Source organism: Arachis hypogaea, chromosome 4 (assembly GCF_003086295.3).
Source record: "Arachis hypogaea cultivar Tifrunner chromosome 4, arahy.Tifrunner.gnm2.J5K5, whole genome shotgun sequence".
In the NCBI taxonomy this organism is placed as follows: domain Eukaryota; kingdom Viridiplantae; phylum Streptophyta; class Magnoliopsida; order Fabales; family Fabaceae; genus Arachis; species Arachis hypogaea.
Window position 1 is genome coordinate 116,912,449 of NC_092039.1, and position 20,131 is coordinate 116,932,579.

The 20,131-nt window shown below is 29.0% G+C and overlaps 1 protein-coding gene and 1 pseudogene across 2 annotated transcripts; both read left to right on the forward strand.

Moving 5' to 3' along the window:
- Nucleotides 1–5,645: 5,645 nt before the first annotated feature.
- On the forward strand, nucleotides 5,646–6,168 carry LOC112795280 (uncharacterized; annotated as a pseudogene).
- A 7,726-nt stretch (nucleotides 6,169–13,894) lies between these two features.
- On the forward strand, nucleotides 13,895–19,704 carry LOC112797470 (signal peptide peptidase-like 4). Of its 2 annotated transcripts, XM_025840420.3 has the most exons (14): nucleotides 13,895–14,266; nucleotides 15,420–15,578; nucleotides 15,720–15,831; nucleotides 16,060–16,179; nucleotides 16,266–16,417; nucleotides 16,563–16,745; nucleotides 17,133–17,167; nucleotides 17,305–17,467; nucleotides 17,735–17,788; nucleotides 17,987–18,079; nucleotides 18,186–18,328; nucleotides 18,455–18,525; nucleotides 18,734–18,817; nucleotides 18,982–19,704. In XM_025840420.3, exons 1-14 carry the CDS (start codon nucleotides 14,129–14,131, stop codon nucleotides 19,080–19,082), a joined length of 1,608 nt encoding a protein of 535 aa, XP_025696205.1. In that variant the 5' UTR covers nucleotides 13,895–14,128; the 3' UTR covers nucleotides 19,083–19,704. The 2 variants fall into 2 exon arrangements, with proteins under 2 accessions (XP_025696205.1, XP_072092187.1); XM_072236086.1 differs by lacking the exon at nucleotides 15,720–15,831 and having other exon boundaries at nucleotides 13,898–14,266.
- Nucleotides 19,705–20,131: the final 427 nt, after the last annotated feature.

Genomic DNA, 20,131 nt, shown 5'->3' on the forward strand with positions numbered 1-20,131 from the left:
TTAAAAATAACTTTAAAATTTATTTCAGACATTAAAAATAAGAACGATACCTTCTTCTTTGTATTTATTATCGTAAGCAAGAGTGGAATGTGAATTTTTTTTTCCTCTCTGGTGGGAAAGAAAAGGGGAGTAAAATATTGTGGAAAATGCCGGTATTGTATCATTATGGCCAATAGAAAAGAGACACGTGTCAGTGAAAATTGCGACCCGATGCAGCGGATCAAAGTCAGAAATGCAAACGAATTGTACTGTAAGTCTTCAGTCTTATCTGTACGGGCCATACGGAACTAGCCATGGGATAAGTCGGTAGCCAGTAACATATGTACCCAGTAGCCAAAAAAAATGGGTGTTGCCCCACGCGCTCCATTTTCACAAACATACGGTTAAAAAAGAAAACTAAAAATTCTTAAGCATGTTTGCACGATTCTTCTTCTTAAATAAACAAAAGAAAATTAACTAATAAATTAATTTTTTTTATTTATGCATATGTTCTATTTTTATTTAGAATAAATCACAATGAGTCCAATTAGTTTATTAATATACACATAAATTGCCTTGAATATGAGCAACTTAATATTTTAAAATTTCTTATAAATCACATCAAAGACAAGCAATTTAAAAGTTGAATCAGAATCAATTTAAGCCAATTATATTTAAGCATGTAAATCGCAATATGCACTTTAATTTATGGCCTAAGAACTAAACAGATAATTTGCCATTGTGATTTATGGTGTATAATTAAAAAAGAGTTAAATTTTAAAGTAGTATTTGAATTTATAATTAAATTTTAATTTTATTTTTTAATTTGTCATTGTTTTAATTTTGTTCTTAATTGTAACAATATTGACTCACAGAATGATGAGGTGGTTGGATGAAAATTACACTAGACTGATAAAATACTGTTGTTTTATTTCTGGCGTTTAAATACAATAAAAATTACGTCGTTTAGGATAGTTTGAGGGGTTTTAATATGTACGTTAGAATTATTATTTTATGTCTCTCACGAAATCTCTTCTTCTTCTTTTTATTTTTTTTAATAGTGCCAATTTGAAAGAGATTATTTTTAGTATTCTCTCTAAAAGAAAATAACCACATTGAAATTGTTTCATCTCTATTTGAAGTGGTCTAAAAAGAAGCATTTTGATTGATACTGGTAACTAAAATAGAAAAAAAAAACTAAAATAGTCACTAGCTACTCTTCTATTTTTCTTGATCATAGATTTTTCTTCGTTTTTTTTTTCATTGTTAAGTCAATATCCATTCATTTATCTCTTTTTTGCATTTATATTTTATCTGTGAGTTTGTGACTTTGTGTTAAGATTTGCTTCCTGCGATGTTGTTTTATTTTTTATTTGTTTTTGTTCATTGTGATCATGATAGCTATTGTGGGAATGTGCTAGAAATAGAAATAATTTTATATGTAGTTTATTAGTTTTTATGGTAGGTTGGGGTTTAAGTTAATTGCACGTTCTTAGTTTATGGTACCCTATCTTGGTTTTTTTATTTTTTGAAAATTATGATATTAATGATCAATTTTTATTTATAGATGCCTTTTTATTATTATTGTGTATTACCATGAAAATTCTTTATGACGAGTGTGAATGTGTCATTTCATACACTAGGGATCATATTTCAAAGATGTTTAGACTTGATCCAGACTTGTTAAGTGTGTTTTTCATCAGAGACTACTACAAATAGGCTGAGTATGAGAAGATAGAGCATTGTTGGTAGTTGGCTCCTAACAGATCATCGGAGACTAGTTTAAGAGAATTCAATTCTGATGTTGAACTTCTGGAGATATGCTTCCATGCTGAAAGAAATAATGAGTTGGTGTATGTATACAATGGATGCATACAATGACACATATGTATTTCATATCAACCCTTTTTTTGGCTAGATATTATGAAAAAAAAATCAATTTACAATAGACTACAAACACTCAAGTATAAGAAGATTGCAGGAGAACTAAAGAAGAAACGAGAAAAGGATGTTGATAAAAGTCCTACAGGAGACAAGAAGCAGAACACCACCAAGCTGAAGAAGACATATAAAGAGGATTCTTGCCGCTATTATAGTAGTAAATGTCACAACAAGAGGAACTGCCTCCAAATAAGGTTGAAGATGAGGCTGCAGCTGCTGTTGTTGATGTTGCTTTTGGTGAAGCTGTTGCAAATCAACTTTCAAGTGCTGCAAATAAAATCCAAGATGAAGGCAATGGTACTGAGATTGAGTTTGATATGAGCCAACATATTATGTAAGAAAATAAACTCTCAACAGAAATTAAATATGGTTCTTTTAAAGTTCCTTTGTATTTCTCTTTCCATCCAATTGAATATTTTTCTATAACTATTAATAGGGTGCAACAACTGTTGTGCACCTCTAGGCAAGGCCAACAACGCTTATCCCTAAATGAAGATAGTCTCGTATCAAAACTATTCTACCACCAACAACTACAACAGCTTCAATTACTCCACCAGCCACCACTGCTCCAGTTTTAAGTGCGCCATTAGCCACCATTATTCTAATTTTAAGTACTCAACTATTACTTACTATTCTAGTTTTAAGTACTCCACCAACAACAAATGTTCTTATTGATTCAATGGTTGGTGCATCTGCAGCTATAACTTTAAGGCTGAGCTACTTTACGTAATTTGTACCAATTCTGATATTCAAGCCACTAAAAAAGTCCAAGAATTGAACTAACGCATCGAGATATTTTGGCGGTGACATTTTGGTTTTAAATATTTACCTTTAGAGCTATTGAGTTCCATATCTACGTTAGAGTATATAATATATATGTTATGCTTCTTATTTAAATACTCTATGCGTGACATGTTTTTTGATGGTGTCTAGCTTGACACATATAAGTTTAAAAATACTTTACATGGTGTGAATGTTATTAAAAAATATTTTAGTTTTATTACTGTTCCTTAGCTTCATTTTTAAATTACAAGTTAGCAATAACAATGATAAAATAGAACATTAATAATTTGTATTCATCTATTCATAGAGTACAACAATCACAACCATCACATTTAGACTTTTCTATTACATAATATCTAAATTGAACTTCACCACTTCCATGCTGCACGGATAACTTTCACAATTACTAACATAATAACCAACAACAAACAGAATGCCACTTTTAGAGCCCTGACTTCAGATTTTAACCTTCTAATCTTTCAAACAAATTTTATTATCCATTCCTTTATTTCAAATTCAGGATCAGCTCTACCAATTATTTTTTCTTCATGCTGAACTTTGTCAGCCCGCATAAAAAGACCACACCATCTCTTACTAACACTTTACAACCACATTTCATGGCCATGGAGAAAAAATATTACATATTGAAAGAGCAACGAGATTAACTACATACATTAACAAAAATCACTTACATTGTTATTTGGACAACCAAATGACCTCCTTGAATTTGCATCTGTTTTTAACCATTGGAGGACGGATTGGTGGCCACACCCACACCTATCTGGAAGTCGTTCGTAAATGCTTTTGGTGGTTCTCCTCTCATAGATTTTCTTAGAGTGTCGGATGTTGGAGCTACCAACAATGTTGTTGCCTCCATCCATCATCACCCTTTTGAAACACGCTTAACAACAGTCGAGAAGAAGAATAATGACTTCTAATGGTGGACACAATTTTCTGGAGCTCAAATTGAGATTAGGATTATAAACTATTATAAAGACTAAATTGAGTTAAATAGTTATAATAGCTTCGTAATATAGCTATGGATTGTCTAGCGTGACTTTTGTCTAACCACATCATAACTCTGTTTACGAATATTCATTGGAATAATATACCTCAAAGACGACCATAAATCAATATTTTTAAGACCAGGAATAAAATTGGGGCAATTGTAAGTTAAAAAATGAAATTAAAGTTCGACTGTAAATTTAGGAACCACTTTAAAATTTAACTTATCAAATAATTCATAAGTCATTATGATTTAAATTCTAAAGAAACAATATAAATCCACTGTGATTCGTATTATGTTTTTTCATAAAAATTAGAATATAATAGCTATTATTGATTATAGAATATAACTATAAGAGAAAAGGACAAGACTTTTTGTCCTGCGAATATTTTCGTCCCCGACCATTTGAGAATATTTTTAAGTCCTTCACTTCTTTAAAAGTTGGATGGATTAGTTCTTCCATGCAAAAGTCTCCGTCAGACCCAATGAAAAAGTCTGACATGGCTTCCGTTCTAATGACTTGGCCTTACGGGTGCACACATGGCATATAAGTGGAATGATAGTGTTATAAATTGGACAAATAAATTCCTCCCCTTCAAAACTACGCCATTTCGTGTGGCAGTCCTTTACATACACTTTCATCCCTTCTTACTAGCTGATATATAAAACGTTATTGCTCTCTTCCCTTCCCTTTTCGCCAATACCCTCCATCCTTTGGTGTGGATCGCTAGTTATGTGGTGATTGATTTCTGACGCTACTATGGCTACTAGTTATGTTTGACAGTTGAGTCCATTCAGATGTGGATACTTGTCAAACATATTTATTCACATTTCTGGTTATTAATTGGATTGAGCAATTGAGCTATTTTTAGTTCTCTTCCATCAACTTGATGTTCTTTATTTGAACAAGCTCCATAATTATACTCCAGTTTTGAATAGTGAATAATCTGTGCATAATTAGGCATTGTTGCTGTATGGAACTTTTCTACCTTTTTTTATGCTTTTTTTGAGACAATTTGATTGAGTTCTTCTATTCCCTTGGTTGTTATGGATGTAGGATTAAGGAACCATTTTAAGTAGTTTTAATTAAATCCTGATTATACTGAAAGCTCTCGTTCAATTATAGTGGAGTTATTTAAGCACAATGCTATAAGTATTGAATTCGTAGGCTATCATCTTGTTTGATTGTTATCTCTGTGATCAAACATAAAAATAACTGAACCATTCTATCTTGTATTTAGGAAAAAATTAATGCGAATTATAGTATTTAGCTCTTTTTTTAATGATAATTTTTAGAGAAGTTACTAATCAAATGAATGAGTGAGCCTATGATAAATTGTATGTTGACCTATCACTCCCAAAAAGAGTTAAGAGGAGGTGTTGGTATTTTGGCAACTGACAGAGTGGCACATGATGATACCTATTATGGTGTACTAAATAAATGCATGTATTAGGATCTTTCACTATGGAAGAACATGGCCCCTTGCTTGAAAATGAATTAGAAAGGATTTTTTTACATGTTTATTTTGTTATTTATAGTAAAATCAAAGAGAGGAAGGCATGTATTATGAGCATATTTTATAGCTAATAGAATGTGTGTCAGATGCATGAATTAGATTAATATTATTGATGTATTGTATATGATCATTGCTTAACAAGATACGTATGTAATATTTACTTCTAAGGTATGTTTGGTTTTCTATTCCTCCAACATGATTTAGTTTTGAGGGAAGATGTTATTGTGGTTAATGTTCTTTCTTTGTTTTTTTTTTCTCTCCCTAAAAATAACTTTTTTAGGTTTTATCTACCTACACTACTTATGTGACTCTGTCTTATTTGACTTTTTGAGATTGAATTTCTAGAGTTGACCACTAATAATCCTATTGAAGTTCAAATAATCTGTTATGTCTGGTCATTTTACCTATTGTGATTGAGAATGTGAAACTTTGCTTTAAACTGTATTGCTAGAAATGTATGACAGAAAAATGATTCCACAAAGCCAACTCATTTGCATTGGAATGTTCTGATGATGAGAATTCAGTTGTTAGGAGAAAAGATGGGCTGAAATGTCCAATATGCTGAGAATCTTTTAACATTGTTGAAAATGTGCCTTATGTATTGTGGTGTGGCCACATCCTTTGCAAAAATTGTATCTTGGGACTACAATGGGCCATTGTGAAGTTTTCAACACTGCCAATTCAACTTTTGCTTTTTATCTCCTACCCGTGGTGCAACTTATCTTTCCGTTTGGTTTATCAAGGGAATATTAAATTCCCTCGCAAGAACTAGTTTTTTCTTTGAATGGTTGAGAGCATGAATGGTGATAGAAAAAATCATACTCAAATTGCAATGGTGATAATCAACAACATTGACCAATTAAAGACAATTTAACCATAGGAAGCTATGTAAGCCATGGAAATGTCCGGAAGAGCAGCCAAGTTCACTATCCATATATGTAAAAGATTGTCACACGAAATGATGTAGTTTTGAGAGGAGGGACTTATTTATCCTATTTTCAAAACTACCATTCCACTTATATGCCACGTGTGCATCCGTAAGGCTAGATCAATAGAGCGGGAGTTACGTCAGATTTTCTTTTGAGTCTGACGGAAGCATTTATACGGAGGGACTAATCCCTCCAACTTTTAAGGAGGCGAAGGACAAATGATCAGAAACAAAAATGTTTGCGAAATAAAAGGTTATGGACCTATTTGTCCTTTTCTCTAACTATAATTAAAAAGGTATATTTAAAATGAATATTTAAGTTTCAAATTATTGTATACCACAAGGTTTTTATGTATACACACACAAAAAATTATTTTTTAAATATAATAAATTAATTATACTATGTGTATATTAAAAATAATATTTTTTTATAAATAAATAATTTAATTATTTTATTTATTGAAATATGTAATTTGTAACCTATTTACCAATTTATATCGTATTGATTTATCTTATTTATAATGTAAACGAGGTGATTATGAATATATGACGTTTAATTTAAAAAAAATACACATATCTCGTTTACCGTGTAAACGAGATATATTCACAATTATCTCGTTTACAGTGTATCATTATAAAAAAATTACTATTAAAATAATAACAATTTAATTTTTATTTTTTAATTAATCTAATTTTTAAAAATTATATCTTAAAACGGTTACGCTATATATTTAAAATTAGTGATTTAAAATTTTTCATTTAAAATTAATACATTATTTTTTTTTAAAAACTAACTCATTTAAATTAATACTCAAAATGAGTACATAAAAAATTAGATCGAATTGAGTTGATTTAAATTTAGAAAAAAAATAAGGTTGTACTTGTTCAGATTCCATAATAATAATAAAAAAACACAATAATTAAATCATTTGGTACATGAGAGAATATATGTATATTTTTTTAAATTTTATATATCTCGTTTACCATGTAAACGAAATACATTCATAATTATTTTATTTATACTATAAACAGGATAAATTAATATAAATTAATTTAGTAAATAAGTTACAAATTATATATTTCGATAAATAAAATAATTAAATTATTTATTTATAAAAAAAATCTCTTAAAAATAATCATCAAATAAAATATTTACACAAAATAAATATTAAAATATAAAATATATATTAAAAATTAATTAAATAATATATATTTATACATAAATACATTATCAAATTATGTTTATGTATAATAAAAAAATACGTAAGTTATTTAGCATTCTTCATGTTAAGATATTATTGTCAAAATAGGCCATTCAAAATAGGATAAAAGTAAGAATTTAAGCGTTTAAAGTTTAAACATAATTAATAATAAAATTTAAAAGTAGAAGCTTGCTACACATATAAGTTTTTTTTGCTTACAAGTCTTATAAGTTGGCACAAGTTCAACAAAACACACGCATTACACTCCCACATTCAAGAGTAAATAAACGCACGTTATTCAACCACTTTCTGTTTCCAAAGCGCGCTACTCACCATGCATTATGAACGACTCTTCTTCTTCTTCCTCTATGAAAACGAGTTTCTTGCCAAATTTGAAGATAATATAACTTCAGAAATACACCCAAACGATTACAGAAATACACCCAAACGGTTACAGGAATTCACCTAAACGATTATAGAAATACACCCAAAGGATTACAAAACTACACCCAAAGGATTTAAGAAATACACCCAAAATTCGTTGAAGTACACCTTATGCATAATTCAGAACTCTTTCTTTTTCTCCTTCTCATCTTCTGCTGCTTCTTCTTGTTCAAAAACGATTTCAGAGCTTGATGTCAAAAAATAATGGAAATCGAGAATAACGAAAAAAGAAAACAAAGAGAAAAGCACATAAATGAAGAAGGAAAAAGAGAAGGCAAGAAACGAAAGAAAAGAAGAAGAAGAGGAAGAGGAAGAAGAACGTGCAGCAAGAAGAAGAACAAGGTGCAGTGAAAACGTGCAGTAACGGTTCGAAGCACGTTAATATAAATGACTTGTAATGACTTGTATAAAAAAACGCTTGTATGTGGAGATTCTTAAAAGTAATAATACAAGTGTTGATCCACTATGTTTGAGTAATTAATTTTTGGCTTAATTATTCTATTGGTTTATATAATTTTATTAAATTTGTAATTAAATTTTTATATATATTTTTTTAATTAAATTTTTATATTTTTTAATTTTATAATTATGTCATTTCTAATATAAAAATATTAGAATTAATTGAATATTTTTTTTTTGTAAATTGAAAGTATCAATCTAATTAAATTTTTAATCGCATATTTTTTAGGAAAAATATTTTGTTACTTTTAATATTTTTGACAAAATTAAAATTAGCATAGAGATTAAATTAAAAAAAATATAAAAATCTGATTAAAAATTTAATAAAATTATGAAGACTAATAGAATAATTAAATCTTAAATTTTTTCAAATATATCCATGAATATCATATGTTGATATCTACTAAAATCTAAAACTACTTTATATTATCAATAAATCGCATTAAAAATTTGAATAACCTTTACATAATAAAATTGAAAATAACTTTAACAACTAATATAGTACTAAATAAATTATACCGTGAAAATTTTATTCCATAAAAGTATTCAAACTAAAACATGTTTACATCATTTTTCTATTTATTTTGATTTCTTCCTTTTCAATAGAAAATGAGTCAAATGACTAGTGCAAGTGGGAGGCTGGACCACAAAACCGTACAACAGCGTGATGTATCTTTGAATCGATAAAATAGTGTACGACTTGTTCCTTTTTTATTTGGGCCACTCTGGAAATAATTAAAAGATAAATTAAGTTAGATATTGTTACTTTTGTTATCTGTATAAAAAGGACTTAAGACTTAAGAGTTAACTACGGAGATATTTCATACTCACTAGGAGACAAACAATAATATTTTAGGATCATGTTATTTAGGCATATAAAGATTACACACAAATTGGTTATTTATATGTGAATACAGAATAATTTATATAATTATATTTATAATAAAATATAGCAATAATTGAGTTTTTGTGTTGATAAAATATTTAATTATTTTACTTTAAAAAATTTATTTATTCTGCTATGAAAATTTTGATTATTTTAAAGATTTAACTAAAATATATCTTTAAAACATATATTAAAATTATGTATATATTTAACGCAACGAGTTTAAAATAATGAATAGAGTTAATTTAATTAACAAAGTAAACAATTAAATAAGGCGAAAGTTAGTGCACTCCAGATAAAGTAGGGAGTGCAGCACTCCTTAAAAAGTTAACCTACTATCAAAAGTTATCAGGTAAATTTAATTTATTTATTATTGTTATTATTTTTTTTTGTCATGGGCTGAACAAACAAACCAGCACTAACAAAAAGACTAATTCCTCTGTTACTCTGTTATTGTTGATGTGATGCCTTCAAATATTTTCACTGTTTTGTTTGATGGCAGGTGCTTCCATTATCGTTTTAGCTAGCTATAGATTTTGACGCTCTTGAACCCACCCTATTCCACTTCTACCATAAATGACCATCAAAGTCCGAAAAATTGCTGCCATAGAAAAGGAAGACGCATGTCTGTCGCCACTGCTAGTTAGCTAACTCCAAACGCAAAACGGATTCTGCAGAAGAACCCCAGTTTTCATGAAGGCGCATGATTCTTAGATGACGACGCAGTCAAAGCACAATATGCATGGCAGTTACAACAAGTCCATTATCTTTTATTTCAAATTAACCTCAACGTGTACGTAATAGAATGAAAAATTAAAATACAATTATATTTAAACAATTATTTGTATTATTTTTTTATTAATTTATTCAAAAAATAATTAAATTCTGAAGCTAATTGGTATAAAATATTACAGATATAAAACTAAGAAAAATTTTTATTTGTATAAAAATGAGCCTAATAAATAATTATTCTATTTAATATATAATTAAGAGTATTTCTTTCATTGCCAACGAATTATAGTTCAAATGACATAATCTCTTTATATTCTCCTAAGAATTGGTAAAAAAAATACTTCTTTCCTTTATTAACTTTTTTAAACATTAATTATTTATTTTACATACAATATAAAAATAAATAAATATAATATTTATTGAGTAGAAGCAATTACACAAAAAAATTTGTTGTCATAGTATTTGAACGAAAGAAAAGAAAATGTTATTTTAAGAAAAAATAATAATATATTTTTAATAATATTCTTAATATAAAATAATAAATTTTAAATATTTTTAAATAATATATATTAACTAAAATAATATAATTATCCCAAATAATATATTATAAATATAGTAAAATAACATATTTCAATAAAAAATTATATAAATATTTTTTTTACATGAATTTTTGTTTCGCATAAAATAAAATTATTATATGTTTGTTTGCTTTTTACATTGTATAAATATTTTTTTAATTAAATTTATATAGTACTAAATCTTTTATCATTCTGTTCATGTTTAATGTTTTAATTTTGTTTCACACAAAATAAAATTATATATATATATATATATATATATATATATATATATAATACAAAATTTTTTATCATTGTATTTATATTTAATATTATAATTTTATTTCACATAAAATAAAATTTATTTAAATTTTAATATTATATATATATATATAACAATTTTTTTTATCATTGTGTTTATATTTAATATTATATTTTATTTCACACAAAACAAAATTTATTTAAATTTTAATATTATATACATAATATATATTTAATATTATTTTTTTTAAGATTCTAATATATCTTTTTTTTGGATTTAGTACATGAATTTTTAACTTATTTTTTATGTATTATTTATTTTAATTCTAAAGTCCAATAATTTTTTTTTGTACAGACATATTGTTTTTAATATTTATATACTAATTTTTTATTTTGAACTTCATCCCAATATCTGAGACTTGCCAAAAAAATTTAAAATTTGTAAAAAAAATAATTAACCTGATTAACAGGTTACCTTTTTAAATCCAGACCATTCAAATAAAATATAATAAATGAAGAGTTTAAATTTAACAAATTCACAAGGTGTGCAGCACTCCATACTTAGCAAGGAGCGTTTAAGGATGAGCCTGAGATAATGAGAAATTCTTCGCATACAAGCGATTAAGGCTTGTAAATCTTACAAGTCCAATTAAAACTAATGTTCAAAACGCGCTTCGAACCGTTCTTCTTCTTCTTCTTTTCTTTGGTTTCTTACCTTCTCTTTCTCCTTCCACTTCTTCTTCTTGTTGCACGTTCTTCTTCCTCTTACTCTTCTTCTTTTCCTTTTCTTTCATTTCTTGCATTCTCTTTTTCCTTCTTCTTCTTCTTGCTGCACATTCTTCTTCCTCGTCTTCCTCCTCTTCTTCTTCATTTACGTGTTTTTCTCTCTGTTTTCTTTCTTCGTTATTCTCGATTTCCATTGTTTTTTAACATCAAGCTCTGAAATTGTTTTTGAAGAAGAAGAAGCAGCAGAAGATGAAGATGAGAAAGATAAAGAGTTCTGAATTATGCATAAGGTGTACTTTAACGAATTTTGGGTGTATTTCTTAAATCTTTTGGGTGTAGTTTTGTAATCTTTTTAGTGTATTTCTGTAATCTTTTGGGTGTATTTCTATAATCGTTTAGGTAAATTTCTGTAACTATAACTATTTGAGTGTATTTCTGTAATCGTTTGGGTGTATTTCTGTAATCGTTTGTGTGTATTTCTGAAGTTCCATTATCTTCAAAACGATTTTAAAGCTTGATTTCAGAAATCATGAAAATCGAAGAAAAATAAACGAAGAAGAAGAAGAAGAGGAAGAGGAAGAGGAAGAGTCGTTCATAATACATGGTGAGTGTAGCGCTTTGAAAACAGGAAACGGTTGAATAACGCATTAAAAGGCCCGTATATGTAACAATTTGTAAGACTTGTAAGTCAAAAAGACTTGTATGTGTAGCAGGCCTCTGAGATAATTCACTTCAATAATTTCATTGAAATTAAGTCAATTTACGTATTTAACTATATGTATTTATGTGGGTGAATTTTTAAAAAATATTTTTTAAAAAAATTCTTTTTATTAAATTTTATAAAAAAATTAAAAATATTTTTATTTTTAAATTTTTTATGTAAAAAAGATATTTTTTATTAAAATTTTTTTATAATTTAATAACTGCTAAACAAATGCTTTAAGTTGTTTGTTAGTACTTAACTTAAATTTTTTTAAGCAATCTCTCAATTTTAGACATTGTGGGTTGAAAAAGATTTCATGTTAAACTTAGTAACAAAACCATATATGTTATGAGTAATTAATTCATTTTATATGCTACTAGTCGTTGACTCATTGTAATTTCGTTATAGATACATTTTTTAAAATAGACACTAGGAAAATAATAATTTTACTCTAATTTTTTATAAAGTAACTCCAAATGTAATTTCTTTGCTTTGTATATTTTTATGAATTTGTAGAAAAAAAATGACATTATTAAAATACAAGTGATATTATTCATTTGTTAGACACTATTTTAATATTAGTATTTTTTTAATAATTAATATATATTTTTTAATTAAAAATATTTGAAATATGTAATTAATTATAATAATAATATTTTAATATATTTAGTATGCAAATAATAATTACTTAAATTCCTAGCGGTACGGAGATACTTTTTTCATGAAATTGAGTGAAAAAGAAGATGTTAGAGGTGAGTTAGTGTGTTGGCTGAGGAGAAAGAAAGCATGAGTTTTATGAAGCGTGAACTCCACGCACACACAAAGCTCGTGGCCGACCCACCGAACCCAAAAGCGTGAATTAGCGAAAATTCTAGTTCAACGGTTACCACGCGGCGTTTTCTTCAAATTAAGAATAAAAAATTTATTTTCATAAAATTATGTGTATATTTGGACGTTATTATTTTATTAAAATTTTTTTTAATAATTTTTCTTTTATTTTTTAATGTGTTTGGCAAATTTCTAGTAGTAAAAGTAAAAGTACTAGTAAAATCAAAAAATTTTTTTTTGAGAAACTATAATTTACATTTTTTTTAAAGATATTTTTTTCTAAAAAAAAGATATTTTCCATGTAATAAATAAACAAAAAGTACTTTTATATTGTTATACTCAAACATAATTGATAGATAAAAAGATCTTTTTACATGAGATATCCAAACATAAAATTACTTTTACTTCTCTATAAGATCTTTTAAAAAAAATCACTTAAAAAAGGATCTTTTCTTAAAAGTTCACCCAAACAAGCCCTATGAGTAATTATCTTGATTAATTACTAAAACTTTTAAAATTGGATACTAATTTTTTAAAAATTTAAATTTAATGTATTTTTAATGTAAAAAATTGTTTTACATATATATTTAATTATATAATTTATTATTAAAAAATAATTATAATTATATATTATATAAAATATTTTATATTATCAATATATTAAAATTAGATTTATTTTTTAAATATCAAAATATATAAAATAATTTTTAACAGTTATTTTTATTAGATAATATTATATATATTTTTTCAATTTGATTAAAAATAAAATATAAAAAATTTATAAAATTTTAAAATAATTATTTTAATTAAACAAATTAAATTAAGAAAATTATATTATTTAATAAAAATTAAATTAAAAAAATATATTTAAAAAATTAAAATATTTAATATTAAAAATTTGGAAGACTGATGTAAATTACTCTCAAATTATAATTAAAAAACTTCGCATTTTACAACAAAAACTGTTACCAACTTACCATTCTCTCTCTCTCTCTCTCTCTCTTTCCACCACCCCAACCCCAATTCTTCATCTTTTGTATGCTGTACCTTCTCTTCCTCCATTTTCTCTCCAAAAATTAAACCTTTACCTTCCCCACAACAATCCCTTTTCTTCTCACTTCCTCATATTTTGCACTTCTTATCTTCTTCTCTAAGCACCTTTGCTTCTCAACAACAATGTTTTCATTTTCAGTTGAAGGAACTGTGTGGTGCTGTGTGTTAATGGTTATTATAACTGTGAGTTTTGCTGGGGATATAGTACACCCTGATAATATTGCTCCCAAGAGACCTGGTTGTGATAACAACTTTGTTCTGGTACGATAATAATCAATTCAATTTTTTTTTTCTAATTTTGATGTTGATTGCTTGCTGAGCTGGTTCTGAAGGTGCCATTGTTACTTGCTTTTTACTTTTTTTTGGGGGGATGATTGGGACTTGGGAATTGGAGGAACAAGGAAGGGGATTTTTATAAAGGAGATGAAAATTCTGTTTTGTTAGTGTAATTTTTCAGTACAGTTCTGAAGTTGGGTTCATTAGAATTTATTTATTTTTTAATAAAAAAATACTTTTTGATATTTAGTTGCTTTGAATTGCTTGGTGAGCTGGTTTACTAATGCCATTTTTCTGGTTTTTTAATTTTTGAATTTTCTATCTTCGGTTGAATGGTTTGGAAATGGAGGAACATGGAAGAATTTGTAGAACTGATGGAAAATCCTTTTTTCCCCTTTTCTTTAAATAAGAAAATTTGCTTCTTATTTATGAAAGATGAGGAGTTGGATTAGACTGATTTTTGTTTTTCTTCCTCTTAAACAAATGCTGTTTTGGCATTTCATTTCAGAATTGTGTTATGGGAAAAACTGAGTTTCTCTGTTCTTCCTTTTTTTCAAAAGATTATTTTTTTTAATATAAGATATTATTGGAGGTCACTGTTTGTGTTTGTGGTGCCAGACATGAATGGTGGTGTGGCCTTTGCTCAATGGAATTGCTCCTTTTTCGGAGTTGTTGGACACTGAGATGCTCAATCATGTTTTTAGATTACTTGTCGTATCAGGCTCTTGTTCTGTGATAGATGCTTCTTTCTGTCAATGACTCATTGTGTTTATCAAATTTTTTTCAATTGGGGAAAAAGATCAAAAACTTGTTTGTATTAAATTATATCTTTTGGAATTATTCTTATTTTTTGAAAAAAATATCTTAATTAGACCTTTCTTAATCTTTTTAATTTAAATAAGACAACATAAGCTAATTCAAACACACACTAAGACTGGAGTGATTCGATTCGGGTTGATTTTTAGTTGAAATTTTAGCTCAGAACAGGATGATTTTAAGAAGCTGAGTGATAAAATAATAAAATTTTAAAAATCAATGTGCAATTGTTTTGGTTTTTAGTGCTATTTTCTTTGAGAGTATTGATAGGTATAAGTGTAAATGAGTATTTTCTTTAACAATTTTGACTAATTTCTCTTAGGTTAAAGTCCCAACTTGGATTAATGGTGTGGAGAACTGTGAGTATGTTGGTGTTGGTGCAAGATTTGGCCCTACATTGGAATCTAAAGAAAAACATGCCACCCATACTAGAGTCGCCATTGCGGACCCTCCTGATTGTTGTAGCAAGCCGAAGAATAAGGTATCCTAATTTATGCCATAGAATTTTCTGAAGGCAACTTTTCTCTGCATTTTGAAGCATATATATCCGGTATACATTTAAAGCTCCAAAACTATTTTAGAATATGAATTTGTAATCTGGAGTGCCTTGCGATTTTGTTAGCTTATTGGCGAGATCATTTTGGTGCACCGAGGACAATGTAGTTTCACAACCAAGGCAAATATAGCTGAAGAAGCTGGTGCTTCAGCGATCCTCATTATAAATAATCGGACAGGTGTTTGCATGTAACTTGCTAAAAATTCTCTTTGGATCTCGGTTTCTTTTATTTTGTTTCTTCATTATGGTTTCAAAATTAGAGGAGATCCTGTGGATTCTAGCATTTGGAAATGTTAAATAAACAATTTTTGTTCATTATTTGTTTGCTTGAGTAAACACAGATGTCGCAATAAAGGGTTATACTATATTTCGTTTTAAGCAACTGTTCTATGTCTCTACTGTGCAGAACTTTTCAAGATGGTTTGTGAAGAGAATGAAACTGATATTGATATTGGAATTCCTGCTGTGATGCTTCCACAAGATGCTGGTGAAAACATTAAAAGTCATATACAAAACAAATCGATAGGTATGTTTCACATAGGTAAAGTTAAAATGGCTATTTTGGTACCTATCTGGTTTTGTGTCTTACATGATATACATTGCACTCTTAAGTGTCTGTGCAGTTATACTCTCCGCTGCGCCCATTAGTTGATGTAGCGGAAGTGTTTTTATGGCTTATGGCTGTTGGTACCATTCTCTGTGCTTCTTATTGGTCTGCCTGGACAACCAGAGAGGCTGCTGTTGAGCGGGAGAAGCTATTAAAGGTTACTTGGTTCCTTTTCATGCCAATTTTATATATATATGCTATTATTTTTTGTTCTAATTTTGCTCCTTCGGAAGAAAGTTTTCTTCTCATACTTAAAAAGGCATCAATCCAGCTGTTGATACATAGTCATGTTTAACTTGCAGGATGCTTCGGATGAATATTTGAATACTGAGAATGCTGGTTCTACTGGTTATGTAGAAATCAGTACCATGGCAGCAATTTCTTTTGTTGTGATCGCTTCTTGTTTCTTGCTTATGCTTTACAAATTAATGGCATCCTGGTTTATTGAAGTTCTGGTGGTTCTATTTTGCATTGGTGGTGTTGAGGTGCGTTATTCTTTTCCAGACTTTGTTCCAGTTTATTACAATCACTCCCTCACGCCTCCTTTTCGTGTAGATTAGTATTAGTAATCCATTATTGATCATTTCATAGTAACGAGTTTCCTTTAAACTTTTAGGTACAAACATTTTTCTAACTGTCCAACTTTTCACAGTTCACATATGTGGCTGATGATTATGTTGATTGCTATCTTCTTTTTTCATTAGTAAATGTCATAGATAGGGTTTGTTAACGCAAGCATTAAGTAACTAGTTAAGGAATCAAAACATAAACATTTTTTATCTTATAAATCTAAGAAGCATGTAGTCTGTCCTTTTGACAAAACTCTTGTTGATTTAGCAGAGAAGTCATTATACTTTTTCATGTGATTTCAGGGACTGCAAACTTGCTTGGTGGCTCTGTTATCATGGTAAGTCTTCTACTCTTGTAGGTCGATTTGGCAATTGATTTGTAGGGTTATGTGAGCATGAGGCACTGTCATGTTAAGTTTGTTGCTGCTTAGTGCCATGGTTTATTGATATGGAATTGACAACCAAGCGTGTATAGTTTCAGATGGTTTCAACATGCTGGGCAAACATTTGTAAAAATACCCTTCTTTGGAGCTGTCTCATATTTGACGCTTGCTATGACTCCCTTCTGCATAGTATTTGCCGTGCTTTGGGGAGTTTTTCGACACGTATCTTTTGCATGGATTGGACAAGATATTCTTGTAAGAATAGTTGTGTTCTTTTTGCTTTCAATATATTAGTTATCGTACTATTTCTGATTAAAATATAAAAAATTAATGAGAATCCTCTTCCTGGTATGGAATTGAGAACACTAACCACTAGTCTTGCAGCATATCATTTTTGTTTGATAGTTTTTGCTAACAAGTGCCCTTACAAAATTTTGAAGTTTGCATTGTTCTCAATTTAACATTACAAGACAAATTCATAACATAGTTACCTTTCTCTTATTTTTTGTTTATGTCATTCAGGGAATTGCATTGATAATTACGGTTCTTCAGATTGTCCGCATACCAAATCTCAAGGTAATTTATACTTTGTTATTTTTTCACCATTTCTGATTTCTAAAAGGCTTCTTTTGCAAAACCTTATACTTTGCTTTTTGATGATATTCTTTAATTCTAAGCATAAGAAGGAAACATTAATGCCGCATCTTCATAAATACAGTACTGAACTCTTATTACGAATGAAGACTCTGACATCTATACTTATTTCTCTATAAGGTTGGAACTGTTCTTCTTAGTTGCGCCTTTCTATATGACATCTTCTGGGTGTTTGTCTCTAAGTGGTGGTTCCATGAGAGCGTAATGATAGTGGTGAGTGTTCCCTTCTGTTTCATTCTCTACTAAGCTCGATTTTGGTCTCATAAACATGATGCGTTTCTTCCACTTGAATTAATGATACATTTTCACTTCTGTACAGGTAGCTCGAGGCGATAGGAGTGGAGAAGATGGTATCCCCATGCTGCTTAAAATACCGCGTCTGTTTGATCCTTGGGGTGGTTACAGCATAATTGGTTTTGGGGACATAATCTTACCAGGGCTTCTAGTGGCATTTTCACTAAGGTTGAAACAAAAGTCATATATTCATCTTCCCTAGTTTAAACACTTTAATCACTACATAAATGAAGAGAATGCCTTGTCTCATTTTAATGGTTCATCGACTTGATTATTGTACCGATAAATTTACAGGTATGATTGGCTGGCAAAGAGGAACCTTCGGTCTGGATACTTCGTGTGGGCAATGAGTGCTTACGGTTTAGGTATGCTATTTCTATGTTTGATTCTCGGTATGACTTCCGTTTGTAGGATGTGTCAAAGGGTAATTTTCCATAAAAACTTTTGGACTTCATTTGCTTTGTTACAAAATTGAGCCGGCTCACTTTCGGACCAGAATTGGGATGTAGATGAGAATTGAGATCACTGTTTGCTTGGTGTCTTTACATCATTCCCTTGAACTTTGATCTGCAGGTCTCCTTATCACATATGTTGCTTTGAACTTGATGGATGGGCATGGTCAACCAGCATTGCTTTATATCGTCCCGTTTACTCTTGGTTAGTACAATTGTTATTTCAACATGTTCCGGTGGCTGTCGAAGGCACCTTCAAGAACTAATGTTAAACTTTATGCATGTTTCTTACTTTGAGTTGTCATTGGTTATTCCATGATTTACAAAAACTTGTATTGTTTTTAAAACCTTGGTTTTCTTCAAACGCAGGCACATTTTTGTCATTGGGAAAGAAGAGAGGTGAACTCAAGCTTTTATGGACAAGAGGGGAACCAGAAATGCCTTGCCCTCATAACCAAGAGTCTCAATAATGAACGAAGTGATAATAGGGATAGTAGTATAGTGTACCATAGGTGTTAGTTTATAGGAGACTGATAGAAACTCTAGGAGACCATGTAAACATTTGGAACTATCATAACAAAATTTCAACCAAATCATGTTATTAGCATGTACTTATAGTTATATCAACAGCTAAGACTTTAAGATACTATTACTTTTGTTAGATTAGATTTTTATTTTATTTTTTTCTTAGATAGAAGATGGTATGAGATAAGAAGTAAGAAGATTTAAGAGCTTCCTCTTTGGCAATTGTTTTTTGCCTTAGGGAACATATTGTTCTTTTGTAATTATCTTCTGCAAGTTTGCTTATATGAGGGTGTGGCCAAAAATGATGTCTTTGTCAAGCAAATGGCAATAAGGCAAGAGACATCACAGACAACTCTCAATGAAGGGGCCCGGCAGAGGATGGTGACAAGGGAAAAAGAAAAAGAAAAAGAAAACAAAAATGAAAACTGTTGTATGAAGATGAAAGACTATGGTTATGTTATTTATAACTAAAACTGAAATTGAAGTTGGATAAATTTCATTTTCCAAGTGTATTCTGTGATGGAATATCATTAATGTAGGCTTGGCTCTTGTCCCTTGTTTTACTCATTTAAGTCATTTTCTTCCTCTATTTCTTCCAAGATCCCAAGTCACCCTTTAATGAAGTAGTCTTACTCAAGTTGTAAATATTGATTATTTAGAGGAAAAAGGAGAAAATCATCAATATAACCGAATATCACATGCAATCATGAACCAAATGGGTAGCAAAAGGAAAAACCATCTTCCAAATGATCAATACAAGCCTCACAAAATCAGAAATATTATCTGAGGAAAGAGAATCAGAATGGATAGAAAGGGTATTACCATAAGTTGGGATCACCGGATCAGTATCAAATCCAGACCCATGAATTGCACTCTTCTCTTCAATCTCATCTTATATGGAATGAGTTTTAAATCATTACTTATGTGAAGAAAAAAAATTACTCCAACAACTACAGAGTCTGAGAGTCACATTAGGAGTACAAAAATGAATATA

Bases quoted from the DNA above. Each gene is read 5' to 3' on its own strand.
- LOC112797470 (XM_025840420.3), top strand. From the start codon at position 14,129: ATGTTTTCATTTTCAGTTGAAGGAACTGTGTGGTGCTGTGTGTTAATG. The intron at 15,832-16,059 runs GTGTTTGCATGT...TCTACTGTGCAG, and splicing joins CATTATAAATAATCGGACAG to AACTTTTCAAGATGGTTTGT. The intron at 17,789-17,986 runs GTAATTTATACT...TTTCTCTATAAG, and splicing joins TCCGCATACCAAATCTCAAG to GTTGGAACTGTTCTTCTTAG.